The 14,075-nt window shown below is 34.2% G+C and overlaps 2 protein-coding genes across 4 annotated transcripts; one reads left to right on the top strand and one right to left on the bottom strand.

Moving 5' to 3' along the window:
• Positions 1-178: 178 nt before the first annotated feature.
• Positions 179-2,205, bottom strand: LOC111789724 (WRC protein). Its single transcript, XM_023670396.2, has 4 exons — positions 1,803-2,205; positions 1,632-1,666; positions 1,239-1,306; positions 179-946 (listed from the first exon to the last, which is right to left on the bottom strand). The coding sequence occupies exons 1-4, from the start codon at positions 1,983-1,985 to the stop codon at positions 339-341; spliced, it is 894 nt and encodes a 297-aa protein (XP_023526164.2). The 5' UTR covers positions 1,986-2,205; the 3' UTR covers positions 179-338.
• A 2,087-nt stretch (positions 2,206-4,292) lies between these two features.
• On the top strand, positions 4,293-6,805 carry LOC111790817 (RING/U-box superfamily protein). 3 transcript variants are annotated; one of them, XM_087122740.1, is made up of 3 exons: positions 4,294-4,439; positions 4,612-4,727; positions 5,255-6,805. In XM_087122740.1, exon 3 carries the CDS (start codon positions 5,413-5,415, stop codon positions 6,475-6,477), a length of 1,065 nt encoding a protein of 354 aa, XP_086978866.1. In that variant the 5' UTR covers positions 4,294-4,439; positions 4,612-4,727; positions 5,255-5,412; the 3' UTR covers positions 6,478-6,805. The 3 variants fall into 3 exon arrangements, with proteins under 3 accessions (XP_023527653.2, XP_086978866.1, XP_086978865.1); XM_023671885.2 differs by having other exon boundaries at positions 4,293-4,439; positions 4,612-6,805; XM_087122739.1 differs by lacking the exon at positions 4,294-4,439 and having other exon boundaries at positions 4,538-5,079.
• Positions 6,806-14,075: the final 7,270 nt, after the last annotated feature.

The raw sequence follows: 14,075 nt of genomic DNA, 5'->3' as shown, positions 1-14,075 counted from the left end.
CATAATCTTGCTATTAACAAATTAATTAAGAAATACTTTCATTTTCTAAATTAAATGCACACTTTATATCATATAGTATAATATCAATTTTTTTAAAAAAGATTCTTTCTAAATATACTTAATAATTCATAATTATTCGTCTTTAATTTTATTTTTAGTATATATTTATTTGAAGTCGTGAAATAAATTTAATTTATGAAATAGATGAATTTTAATAATGTTCAAATATATTAATAAGACAATAAATATTGTTTTTTTTTTTTTTTACAAAACAGCCTAATTGAAAATTTGAAATTACTCAAAAGATGAGGGGTCGCTTTGTAATTAATTATAGTTTTCTACTGGTTAATGTTGTCGTTAGGCAATGTCGACTGAGACGGGGGCGGAGGCGGCGGTATTGCGGCCATGCTGTCCGGTTGGCCGAGTAAGCTGCTTATTGACCGAGCTTTCACCAGACCCAGTTTCGTTCTCTTCTTGCTGGCTAACGTCAATGATGGCGACGGCGGTGGTGGGCACTGAGGTGGCTTTTTCTCGTCTTTATCGACGGTGACAATGCTTTTCAGTGTGGCGGCGGCGGCGGACAAAGAGCGGCTGCGTACGTTGTTCATGCTGCGGAGACGGCCTTTTCCCAAGTGATGTTCACAGAGAGAATAACCAACGAGAGTTTGTTGGCAACATCGCCATCCTCTTCCATTGACGCGGCTGCACCGGGATCCCTCCATTAACGCGCCGCCTCTCGACCTCTTTTTTCCGGCGAGATTCAAACCCAGTTTGGGTTGTTTCTTGTTCTTCGTTGTCTTCTTATGATCTGGCAGTGACTCCATGGCGGCGGTGGTGGTTTGATCATCGGCATTGTTCTGATCATCGTCACTTTGCCTCTCAAAGCTCCCTCTTCTCTTCTTTAATGGAAATTCCTTATCCCTCTCGCACCATTGCCCATCACACACTACAATCAAACATAAATAAACAAAATCTAAGCTGAATTGAAACTCGAAAACAAAAACCGACCACAACATTACACAAATTCGAGTATCATATCGTAATTTTCAGTAGATAAAACACTAATTATTTCATATAATTTTCATATGATTTGAAGATTGGACTTCCCATCAAATCACTATTGAATTCATGATCATGGTGCACCTTTATTCATCAAACATAATCAAATCATTACAGTACAGCAAAGGAAAACCAAGCAGCCCAGAAAGTGATAATGAAAAAAACAAAAGGGGTGAGACCTTGAGGAGAAGAGGAAGACAGTGGAAGAACACCATTGCTTGTTTCTGCACCAAACACAGTCGTTTCCCTAAAATAATTCAGAGATACACATAGCTATGAAATTCACATGGGTAACATTAAAAGAAGGAAACCCACAAGAAAATGTGTAATTACTGTAAGCCATAAGTTCAGAAGAAGACAGGAGCTGTGGAACAGCGAAGAACATGCAGAGCCCAGATGTTTCCACAGGCAAAAGCCAACGAAATCATATTTTAAAAAGAAAAAAAAAAACATCAGAACAGTGATTTCCGCTGTCCTTTTTTACTCTCCTAAACATAAAAGTAAATGGATTAAGCGGTATTTTGGGTTTTTTATTTGGAGGAAGAACAGAAATGGGGGCTTTGAATCGTTACCTGGAATCGTGTTGTTCTAGCTGATCCTTCTTCCCCTGCACACGAAAAATCCGACAACCCCATGAGCGATTTCAGGGACCATTCATCAATAGAACGCGCCGCCCAAAAGAAAACAGAAAAATCCCAAATCGAGTGAAGAAAAAAGAGGGAGGGGGGTATTTGATTACTGACCAAGGCATTATTAGTGTGGTAGGCGGCGGAATCGCAGGCATAGGGGTGTAGATTTGGAGGATCGGAGGAGGGGAGTTGGAGATGGAGTTGCACCGGCGGAGTGCGGCGGAGGAGGGGATCTGAGAGAGGGAGAGGAGAGAGAGAGGAGAAGGGTAATGGGACCTGCCGTTTTCTGATCCTCATGTCGCCGGCGGACAACCCAAATTGTCGGATTATTTGTGCAGAAAAAGGAGGAAGAAGAAGAAGGGAAAAGTGTAGTCTGTGTGTATGGTCTTATCTTTGATTTTTTGGTAATGGAATTTGTGTGTGGGTAAGGCCTTAATGAGTTGCACCGGGGTGGGGAGGGCAACCGGAAGAGCAGGTAGCCCGTAGGAATCGGAGAGGCAGGTGGGGACTGGGAGTACGGAGAGGGAGAGCGATGCCAGGGTGGAAGAGAGAGAGAGAGAGAGAGAGAGAGAGAGAGCGGGTGATGGAATACAAAATGATGGGAGTGGGTAGTTTTATCGTTTCTACTTTTTAACATGGCTGGGTTGGCCTTCGATGGGATGGGACCCACTACCCCTTTTTTTTCCATTTCCTCTCCTCTAAAACTTATATCCACTCAAAATATAATTTTATTAAATAAATAAATAAATTATATTGAAATATTTTTGTTTATAAACTATAGATTAAAATAAAAATTGGTTGATTTTTTAAGCCTCAAAGTTTGGTTTCTCACGTCAATTAAAAGTTTTTGCATTTTTTGACTTTAAAAAATATTAAAATAAACTTTAGGGTGACGTGGATTAAATTAAAAGAATTACTAAATTATGTTTATGAGTTAATTATGCTATGAGCTATATACGAGTATTTTCAAGCTATTAATCTTCGTGGAATTTATGATCGTGTTGTGTGCTAGATTAGGAATAATTAAAATTACTGACCGACGAAATTACAGGCCGCTAGAAAGTTTAGTAGATAAGTCGTATTGGATTGAGAACGAGTCTTATATACATGCTCAAAAACTGAGTAAATAATATCACGATAGCAAAAACTCGTTCAAGCTAGACGAGGCGACTAGACCATTTGTGGTTTAACCTACGGTGCAATTAGATATGAGTGTTCAAAAGATTCGATCAATCTAACATATTTGGTTGTAAATAAAAATTTGATGAGTTTGATTTCTTTACGAGTTTCCTTCAAATTATATTAGGTTAAACAAACCAACTCGAATGGATTATTTATTTTGTTTTTATTAGTTTATAATCCATTTTTATTACTTATTCTCCTATGCTTAAAAATAATATTTAAATATTTTAATGGTAATTTTTCTAAAATATATATTCAAATTAAATTCTTAATTAAAGTTTAAAAATAAATAAATAATTTTTTTACCGCCATTTTACTCTTATTAAAAATATATAAAAAAAATCAATATTTTGTTAATTAATGGGCCAAGCTTGAACGAAGATGGATCAGTCAAAGCCCATGTTGAATTTGAAGTTCTTTCTTTTCAGTTTTATTGTTAATAATAATATTTCATTAAATTACAAATTAAAATAAATTTTAATATAAAATTTTAATACGGTAATTTATCAATTCTAATTAAATATATACAAATTTTTTAATTTATTTACATTATATTTTATGCAATAATTTTTTTTTAATAATAATTAAATCTGTTTTTTTAGTTTAAAAAATGTTATTTTATCACTAAATATTATAATATATGAATAACTATAGACCAAAATTCAAATTGATATTTTCACTAATCACATAAAATAGGAAAATAAAGAATATATGAAATCATATCTTTATATCAAATTCATTTTTATAAGTATTTCTATATTTATTTCTTAAACCTATTCACAAAAATATTAAATCATAATCAAATTTAAATATATAAGCATTGTTTAGTAGTAAAATGAAAATATAAATATCTAAATTATTTTATAATTAAAAGTCGAAACACATTATTGTAGATAATTATAGATGTACCAATATTTTAAATCACAGTAACTCGAATAATCTAAATAGAATTTGTAGCTCAACTCAACCCTCTATTTTTTTTTGTTGAGTTTTTATTTTTATTTTTATAATTTATTTTAAAAAAATTATTTATACTAAATTTAAATATCAAATATTTACTGATAAAAACTCATTATTAACATAAGATATTATTTACTGATAAAAACTCATTATTAACATCAGATATTAAATATTCATAATTTTTTTTGGTTAGGTCGTAACTTATTTTCAATTTGGTTACCTTTGAACAGAATTTTTTATTTTGAAAAGATTCAATTTAATCTAAAAAAAAAAAAAAAAATCTATCTAAATCTTCTATAGTTTTGATATTCGGAGTTCTTTATTAAATCGGATCGAAGTCTGGGAATTTAAATTAAAAATAATGATTGAATTGAGATTTGAATGTCAAAATTTAGAAAGTTCTTGTGAAAATACAGTAAGATTAGCGTTCTTCCAATTTAGAAACAAGAAATTGTAATGAATTCTGTAAAAGTTTGGGAAAGAATGCTCTCTTAATCTCTATCATTATCACTGATTCACTGTTCATTGATTGAAGAAGAAACTAAGCTGGTGCCGCCAATCGCACGGCGCCACACACGCTTCTTCATCAGATCTCAGCCGCTCGATTCCGTAATATCCAATTTTCCATTCATCATCCCATGGTTTTGTTGCGTAATAATAATTTTGTCCATACGATTAAGCTCCCTTTTCTTTTCTCTCTGTAACTTTCTTTTTTTCTTTTTTTCTTTTTTTTTCTTTTTTTCTTTTTCTTTTCCCTCTTTGTTGCTGCTGTGTGGACCAGATCGTTGATCGGTGGGCGGACCTTTCACGGCGAATCAACTCGAACGCAGCTGGGTCTGAGGGGAAGACAATTTCGGGGTTTTCTGAATGATATGGAATCGAGAGCAGTCGTCTGAGGCAGGTGTTCAGTTTTCTTGTTCTTCTTCTGAATCGGAGTTTGAATTTTGTTGTTTGGGTGGTGTCGCGATAAACCCTAGTTTTCCTTGCCAGCCTAGAATTGGGAACTTTTTTAACTCGATCTTCTTTTACCGTTTGATGAACTGGGATTGACGGGATTAAGGCTGAGCTCCATGGAATTTGATCGAGGACTTATTGATTCTTGAGTATTGTATTCCGACTGGGTTAGGTTGGTTTGCGAGTACTAGGGTTTTCTGTACGGATTATCCGATGCTTTTAAGCCTTCGACTAATTTAAGGATGTGTTGTGAGGGGATTGTTCATCTGGGACAGAGTTGATCTCTTGCTTTGAGGTAATTTGAATTTTATGGTGCCATTGGGTTTCTTCTAACCTGGGGCGGCTAAGTTTCTGGTTAAATTGGGGGTTGTTCTTTTCTTTTCTTTTCTTTTTGTTTCCTGATAAATTTGTAATGGGTGATGAAATCTTTGATGCAATGAACCTTGACTTGAATCTGGGTCCTATTCCAGAGCCGCTTTCGAACTCGGTTCTTCAAATTGAAGATGTGAATTTAGCTGATTTGACTGAGGATCCTGTTCATAGATTTGGGGAAGCTATCAGGTTTAGGACGAGACAGCGGTGGCGAAGGCGTCAAGTCCAAAATCCTTCTGAGACTCAGAATATTACAATGGAATTGAGTGAAATCATGGTCAATTCAGGCAATGGGAATACATTGCAGCCATTACAGGCTGGTGAGGGCAGTATCACTGCTGAGGAAAGGAAGAACGAAGCGGGGAAAACATGTGAAATCAACAATGAAGCTCTGGAAGATGAAAAGACAGAGAATAAGAGTGATGTTGAAAAGGGCAGCGATTCTGATGGGAGTTTCTTTGATTGTAATATATGTCTGGATTTGGCTAGGGACCCCGTTGTAACTTGTTGCGGTCATCTATACTGTTGGCCGTGCCTTTATCGATGGTTACATCTACATTCAGATGCCAAGGAATGCCCTGTATGTAAAGGAGAGGTCACTACAAAAAACGTAACTCCGATCTATGGACGTGGCGGTAATACCCCTGTGACAGAGGAGGATGCTACACTTAAGATTCCTCTAAGGCCCCACGCTCGGAAAGTTGAAAGTTTGAGGCAAACCATCCAGAGGACTGCATTGAGTTTCCCAGTGGAGGATATGATTCGTCGATTGGGAAACAGATTTGATTTTAATCGTGACCTTGACCAACCGCTCGAACCAGACAGCTCACACGAAACCTTTGGTAGATCTCCAACCTTGTTGAATAGGCTTTTAACATCCAGGGGAATTCGTAGAGAACAAATGTCACTGCCCCCCCATGATGAAGTAGGAGATTTAGCACATGCCGATGTGTCTGGCATTGAGACTGGGGAAACCCGTCTTCAGTCTCTCCCCGTGCTTCGATCATTACTACACCGGACAAGAGTTTCTTCTCTTACTTCTGCATTTAACTCCGCTGATAGGCTTCCAGATGGTCTTCTATATACCGATCCGCTCATTCCTAGAATTCAAGAGCAGCCTCCTCCACCTGTTGAGGATAGAGATTCATTCTCTAGCATTGCTGCTGTTATCAATTCAGAGAGTCAAATGGACACTGCTGTAGAAATTGATTCCATGGTCTCCATTTCAACTTCATCCTCCAGAAGGAGAACTGATGCCTTACAGGTTTCTGATGTCGACAGTGGAAACTCTCGGGCACCCAGACGGAGAAGATTGGCTTGAAAAATTTTCGATCTGGTCCTGAGACTGATAAATGAATCAGGACTACAGTATTTCAACACCTATGTAAGTGCTACTTGGATCTATTTACCTTTTCACTCAACAAAAAGTAATGACTCCTGCTTCGACAATGGACAACACATCGTCGATATTCAACTTTCTTCATTTTACTGTTTATCGTTCGTGAATTGAAAATGTAGGCATACTTCGAGAAGCAAATAACTAGTAATCAAGTAAAGTACTGTTCTTTATCTCCTCCATTTGTAACCTTCGATGCATCAAAACCTGAGTTCATCATTTTCTTACAAATCCATGTCTTCTATGTTCTTGACTTGGTGTTTCACTGACCATATTTAGGGAGTATAGAAATGTTCATGACTATAATTTTCCTGTTTAGCTTAGCTCTGGTGGTTTTAGCTTAATGAGAGTGCAATCATAAGTTCTTCCATAGTTTGAACTTTTTCTACTTCTCTTTGATTATTGCCCATTAACGAACATGGGATTTGACTATTCACCTCAAATCAGTTAAATTTGAAGTAGCTAGAAATTCTTGTTAGTTCAAGTTACTCTGTTTTGACTTATTTAGATTGATCATTACGGTAATGATAAAGCAAACATATCAGGTGGAAGATCTTTCAACTTTTGGCCTTGCTTTATTCTCCATTTATCTTATTTGATTCTTTTAGCTCATCTGCTGGTCCTGTTAGCATAATCTAAAAGCTAGTTAAATTATTCACCACTCAGACAAAGAATCCCAGAGCAGGAATGGACTTTGTACCGATTATCATGCAAGAGAACCAGCTAGAAATCTTGAAGGTTATGGATACCTCTCACCCCATTGATATCATCTTCCACTACTCACTGCTATAAGAAAAATCACATTATCTTGTGGAGTAAAAGCCTGAAGTTCACTTGTTGATGTTTAGATCACTCACACAAACAAAGCAATGATTGAGTTTCTCATTAGTAGAACAGCTTTCTTCACTCTTTTCACATCAAGAAACACATTTAGTTCGATTCTGCTGTGGTGCTTGTTGATTTTAGGAGAGCTCATCATGATCATTTACTTTGATTCTCATGGATTCTATGATTCTGTTTGCCTATCCTGTTGGCTCCATGTTTTTTTCTTTGTGCTCTGAAACGTTGGAGCCAATCTACACACACCTTAACTAATCTCGCACATTTAGTTCTATTCTGCTATGGTGCTGTTGACTTTAGGAGAACCCATCATAATCATTTACTTTATTCTCATGGATTCTGTGATTCTGTTTACTTATCCTGTTGGCTCCATGTTTTTTTTTGTACCATAAAAATGTTCGAGCCAATCTACACACACCTTAACTAATCTCACACATTTAGTTTGATTCTGCTACTGTGCTTATTGACTTTAGGACAACTCATCATGATCATATACTTCGATTCTCATGGATTCTATGATTCCGTTTACTTATCATATTGGCTCCATGTTTTTAGCCAATCTACATACACCTTGACTAATCTCACACATTTAGTTCGATTCTGCAATGGTGCTTGTTGACTTTAGGAGAACTCATCATGATCATATACTTTGATTCTCATGGATTCTGTGATTCTATCCACTTATCCTGCTGGGCTCCATCCCTTTTTCTTCAGTACCATAAAAAGTCAACCTACACACATCTAAACTAATCCAACACGCACTCCATCGATTCATCCTCCACTAAAATACCCATTCTTTTGATTATAATAACTGATCTGCAGTAATTTGTATCCCATTCCCATTTGTCAACCCATTGAGTAAGATTTAAGCATCTTCATTGTTTGAAAGCTACAACTACAAGTGTCATGATTAGCACTAGAGTATTAACTATGTAGCTTGAGTTGCTGCCCCCTGTAAACATGATGAATCATGATAAGAAATGAAGTGGGGTCTCATTCATTGCATCAAATGAAATGAAGGGTGTTCCTCTTTCAGATGCTCTGCTGCTGTTGTGTGCTGTGTTTTGCATCTCTGCAATGTTTTCTAATAATTTGCATCAGCTGATGTAAAGTTATTCCTTGTCTTTTTAGTGAAAATAAACTTGCAACTGTTCATCTGTCTACACAGACCTTGTTCTTCTGGAATAATACTTTTTTCTGTTCAGGTTTTGAATTTATGAACTCTTTTCTATTACAGTGTTCCTCGAGATAAATTCTTATTGGTTTTTTCTATCAATTTATACCCGATTTTGTGTCGTATTAACTCAAATTTCAAACTAATAATTGTACTAATTAAAACTTATTTAAATGTAAAGATTAATGGGAGCCTAATGTTCTTTCTATCTTGGTGCTATTATGAGAGAAGAAGAATTTCATTCGGATGATTTTGAATCAATTTTAAATGGAATCAAATGAAATTATCTATAAAATCACTAAAATCAATACATTTGAGTAGAGCGTTGGACAATTATCGTAAACTGTGTCCTCTATCACGATCTCGAATGAAACTATCCATGAAATTGTGTGTTGTGGAAAATGTAGATCATCGTCGTTTTTAACCGAGACTTGGGTTAAGCTCTGTCTCGGAACCTTGTGAGGTTAGGAGTAAAGTATTCCAAAGTTGACGCATCTCGTTGGGTGCAAAGAAACATTGAGAACCAAAATAGCTTTCTTCGGAGCCGTTTCTTGTCCCTCATCTCTGCATAGTGCTTCACTTTCGGGGATTTAAGAAGAATACACTTCTCCCTTCTTCATTGATCTGGAGGAAAATGTCTGTTCCCACCCCAACATAGCGCTTCACTTTCGGGGATTAGGAAAAATACGCTTCTCCCTTCTTCATTGATCGGGAGGAAAATGAACCGTCTACCTGTTGGGGAGCTAGAGATTAAGTAATTGGCTTGATGAGGATAACTAAACTGACACACTGGAGTTGGCTATTGGCACAATTGGGTGGTGCCTACTGCACCGAAGGTGAACGCACAATAACATTCGTGGGATACAACTCTCTAAATTTATTTTTATTTTATTTTTTATAAATGAAAATTAGGTTGATTTGAGATTTGAACTCCACCCATTAAGCACATTTAATTATCAAATATAGCAAATCTTAAACAATTTCATGCCTCTCATATTATGATTTAATCTCGAACACATTCGACCATACCTCAAAAGCTATCTATTCTCGACTCGAACATTTGTCTATACGATATCAATCATCAACATAACTTGTTACAAATAAATTCCAATTAAAGGAAAAAAAAAACATAAGATCTCAAAATTATTGGAAGACAAATGAACATGGGATGGATGACAATCATCATAGTCAATAAGATCATGATGATGGGTGTTTATGTTAGCATTATTTTTGAGGAAATCAATGAAAAAAAAAAAAAAAAACAAAGGAATCAATTATTCATATGATGAATGAAAAAACATTATATGGTGAGTATGCATTAAGCTACCCTCACATACTCACATGCTACCAAAAATAATGTGTTTTCATTATTTAGTTTCAAATAATAATAATAATTATAATTGTCCGTTTTGGCCCGTTCGTATCGCCGTCAACCTCACAATTTTCAAAACGCGTCTATTAGGGATAGTTTTCCACACCCTTATAAGGAATACTTCGTTCCCTTCTCGAATCGATATGAGATCTTACAATCCACCACTTTTGGAGGCCAACGTTCTGCCTAGCTTTGATACCATATATAACAACTCAAACCCACCACTAGCAGATATTGTCTACTTTGGTCCGTTACATACCATCGTCAGTCTTCATAGTTTTTAAAACACATCTCCTAAGATTTTGAACGTCTAAATTACATAACAAAAAAGTATTCAAAACGATCGAACCATGAGTAGCGATCATAATTATGAATATTATTATTGAGAGATGGAGAGAAAAAGGGCAATAATGTAAGGGTAGGGCCAAGGCATGCACGCCCATAATTGTTGAAGTTTGGGATTGGATGGTCAAGCCAAGCCCTTCCCACTAAACTACATACTCTTTCTTTTATACCCTTTTTAGGGTTTTGAAAACTTCCAATTTTGTTGTTTGAAAATGGCGTTGGAACAAACTTTCAAATGTTCTTCTTAAGGACACCTACAAACATGGGCTTTGAATAAAGAAAAAAAAAGTGCCCTTTCAACCGAAAAATATAACCTCCCTTTTCGTATCTCGTTCACATGGTTCTACTTTTCGAACTTCTTCCTAAAAAAAGTCTTTTGGCCGGGAGTCGGAGTCCCAACGAAATCTTCTTTGTTTCTAATTGATACGAGCTTCTCACATCGGTTGGAGAAGGGAAAGAAACATTCCTTATAAGACTGTAAAAACTTCTCCCTAGTAGACATATTTTAAAATCATGAGGTTGACAACAATACATAATGGGCCAAAACGGACAATATTTGCTAACAGTGAGCTTGGACTGTTACAAAATGATATCAAAGCCAACGAGGACGCTAAGCTCCCAAAAGGGTAGATTGTGAGATCTCACATCAGTTGAAAAGAGGGAACGAAACATTTCTTATAAGGGTGTGGAAGCCTCTCCCAAGTAGACACGTTTTGAAACTGAGGCTGAGACAATATTTGTTATTAGTGAGCTTGGGCTGTTACACATAGTTTCTAAAAGAAACAAACCCTAAAGAAAAGAAACTCGATCGATCGTCCGACCAGTATTATTCCCGAGGAAAACTAGGGTTTTTTTTTTTTTAATATATAGTAGACAAGGTGCATAATCTAAGCACATGTAGCAATTAGTAGCATATGAAAAAACAAAAGATTTGGTTACAAAAAGAAGAGAGGAAAGAAAGGATATATTGTAGAATAAAATAAGGGTTAGTGTCCCAAAGTTTGGATACAAATTATAACATATGATAAATATAATGTATGATTGTTATTATTATTATTATTATTATTAAGATGATAATGATAAATATTATAAGAAAACATGGAGAAGTGAAGAGACATGATAATGATAGGTTAAAAGGAGACAAAGATCCTTCCAATTCCTCAGTTGCATGCTTTCTTGTCTTTTTTCTTTTTTATTTTATTTTATTTTTTATTTTTTGGTTCTAAATACACAAAATTTGTAATCAAAGACAATCATTCACTTTTTCCATAAAGTGGTCTTTGTTTTTCAGCCTATGTTTAGGGCACTGTTTTTGTAATGTAATTAGCTTAAACCTACCTTTTATCATAATTGTCCCACGCTACCCCTATTCACTTTTGTCTCATTTTATATATATATCACTCAGTTCATCATTAATAATCGATCGAGAGGAGGGTTTTGAGATAGAAATCAAATTATTCGATCTAAGTGTCGTGTCGTTCGTATCTCTATTAGGCATTGGATTACAGTTGTACTTACTTGAGAGATACTAAAGATGTCCATTTAATCAATGGAGTCGAAGACGTACCCTAAATGGAGAGAATCCGAGGGGCTAAACGAGACAATTTTTCATTCTGGTCTCTACCCGACTCGGTCAAATTCCTGACCTTGTCATGAAGTGTATAGCATTCATGAGCTAAGGTTGATAAGGGTTTGAGGCTAAAATGGTCAAGTCGATGAGTTTGCTATATTGGGTTTGTTTATGACGAGTTATAAATGTGGTAACGTTACTAGACTCGTAACGTCTTGGACTATACATTGAAACGTTGATATAAAGCACGAAAAGTGAGGTAGGTGGCAAGGCAATGGCTAATGCCATAGCATGAAAAGGATTAAAATTTGAAGAGGCTGACAAAAAGGGTTTTTTGTAAGGGAAAATTACCACTCATCATCTTACATTATTATATTTTTACCACTCTTTTTTTTTTTTTTATCTTTGAAAACCCCCATTCACTGTCTTCTCTTGTTCTTCCCAATGCCTTTAGGTCAAACCCTTGTTTTTCTCAATAACCCTAAACCAACTTTATTACCTCATTAACCCTCAAATTTTACCATCCTCTCGTAATAGATCAGAAACTTGAATATGTAACTTGTTTTAAGATCATTTTTAAGACGTAAAAAACTTACAATTAGATCTTTTAATTTTAAGAAACAGACAAAATTATATTACTTTACAAGATCGTGTCGTGTTGACATCATATATTACCGTTATGTATATACATTAAACCAAAGTGGGGTGACAGGACGAAGAGCTTGTAATGAGAGAAAATAAAAAGCATATATTATAAGTGGAGAGCCACTAAGGGAAGCTATATATATATATATATATAATATATTATAATGTTGTAATCTATTATTGAGTAATTTTTTTTATCATAATAGCAACCATGATGATCTGTGTTATTAATTATGCTCATTATTGATAACAATAAATACGATCCCATTTTTACCCCCAAAATTAATTTCCCAACTTTGTTATAATGCTCTAAAAATGATGACCATCATTGTCTTTTTCTCTTTCTTTTTTTATTCAATAAATTCAAAATTTCCCACTCTCTTTTGCCCCATTATAAATTTTTTAATATTATTATTATTTCTTTCATCATATATATATATATATATATATATATATATAAATATAATTTTCTGAATATATATAATTTTTAAAAGTAATTTCATATATAACCTAGTATAAGTAATTCCATAGATATTATAAATATATGTACCAAGATGAGAAATATAATTTACGTTTATCTATTTAATTTGACCTCTTAAACGAGATTTCTCAGTTTAATTATGAGTTGGGTGCTCGTAAGATCTCGACTCGACTCAATCAACAAATTAATTTAGAAGTAGAATTTTTTTAATATATATATATATAATGAAAAAAGTGAAAAGTGGGGCCAAAAGTGGGCGATGAATAATGAATATGATGCAGCTTCTACGTCGTCGTGTTGTATATTCTTTGTCTGTTTTTTTTTTTTTTTTTTTTATTGTCAGATTAAAAAAAAAAAAAAAAAAAAAAAAAAACAGAAATCCATCATTGCTTCCTCACGTGACTTCACCTCTGAAACTAAACCTCCCATTAAATGCTTCAAACAACATTAACTTTCCCCATCTAACCCTATTTACCAACCACAATTATTCCTTCTTCAAATTATTTTCAATCATAAAAAAAAAAAAAAAAAAAAAAATACTACTCTTTACAATTTCAATTACATTATATTATTAATTATTACCAAACATCCTTATTATTCCCAAAAAAATGTTTTATTTTTCTAATCTTATCCTAAAAGATTGGTAGGATTAACCAATTTTTTTCCCTATTTAAATTTATTATTCATGCATACTTTAATACGTAGGCTGCTTTATATATTTATATAAATGGAAACAAAAGCCACCAAACATGACTTAGTATATTTTTAAAAAGATTATTAAAAAAAAAAAATCCCTTTCTATGTTGAATTGACCATAGAAAAATAATTAAAATGTAATTTTTTAGAAGAAATTACAAGTGTAATATTTTAATTAAAAAAAATATAAACGTATTCATCATTGACGTTATAATGATAATTAGATGTTTTTTTTTAACTTATGGATAATCATTCCTTTATAAACCAATGTTGAACTCGCCAATGACACCGTTCATTGTTGCTTTTTGTAATATTTTATCGCTATTGTTTGTCATTATCGAAAAATATATAAAAGAAATAATTATAAGCATAAATTCCATAATTAATTAAAAATAATAAT

The sequence above is a fragment of the Cucurbita pepo genome, chromosome 3 (assembly GCF_057944985.1).
Source record: "Cucurbita pepo subsp. pepo isolate OVF chromosome 3, ASM5794498v1, whole genome shotgun sequence".
Lineage (NCBI taxonomy): Eukaryota > Viridiplantae > Streptophyta > Magnoliopsida > Cucurbitales > Cucurbitaceae > Cucurbita > Cucurbita pepo.
This window is presented reverse-complemented; position numbering and strand designations above follow the sequence as displayed.

What these genes read in the sequence shown, in the direction of transcription:
- LOC111789724 (XM_023670396.2), bottom strand. Translation starts at nt 1,985, where the DNA reads ATGAGGATCAGAAAACGGCAGGTCCCATTACCCTTCTCCTCTCTCTCT. An exon ending in ACCACACTAATAATGCCTTG is followed by an intron (nt 1,667 to 1,802) that starts GTCAGTAATCAA and finishes TTTCGTGTGCAG; the next exon opens with GGGAAGAAGGATCAGCTAGA. An exon ending in GTCTTCCTCTTCTCCTCAAG is followed by an intron (nt 947 to 1,238) that starts GTCTCACCCCTT and finishes GTTTGATTGTAG; the next exon opens with TGTGTGATGGGCAATGGTGC.
- LOC111790817 (XM_023671885.2), top strand. Translation starts at nt 5,197, where the DNA reads ATGGGTGATGAAATCTTTGATGCAATGAACCTTGACTTGAATCTGGGT.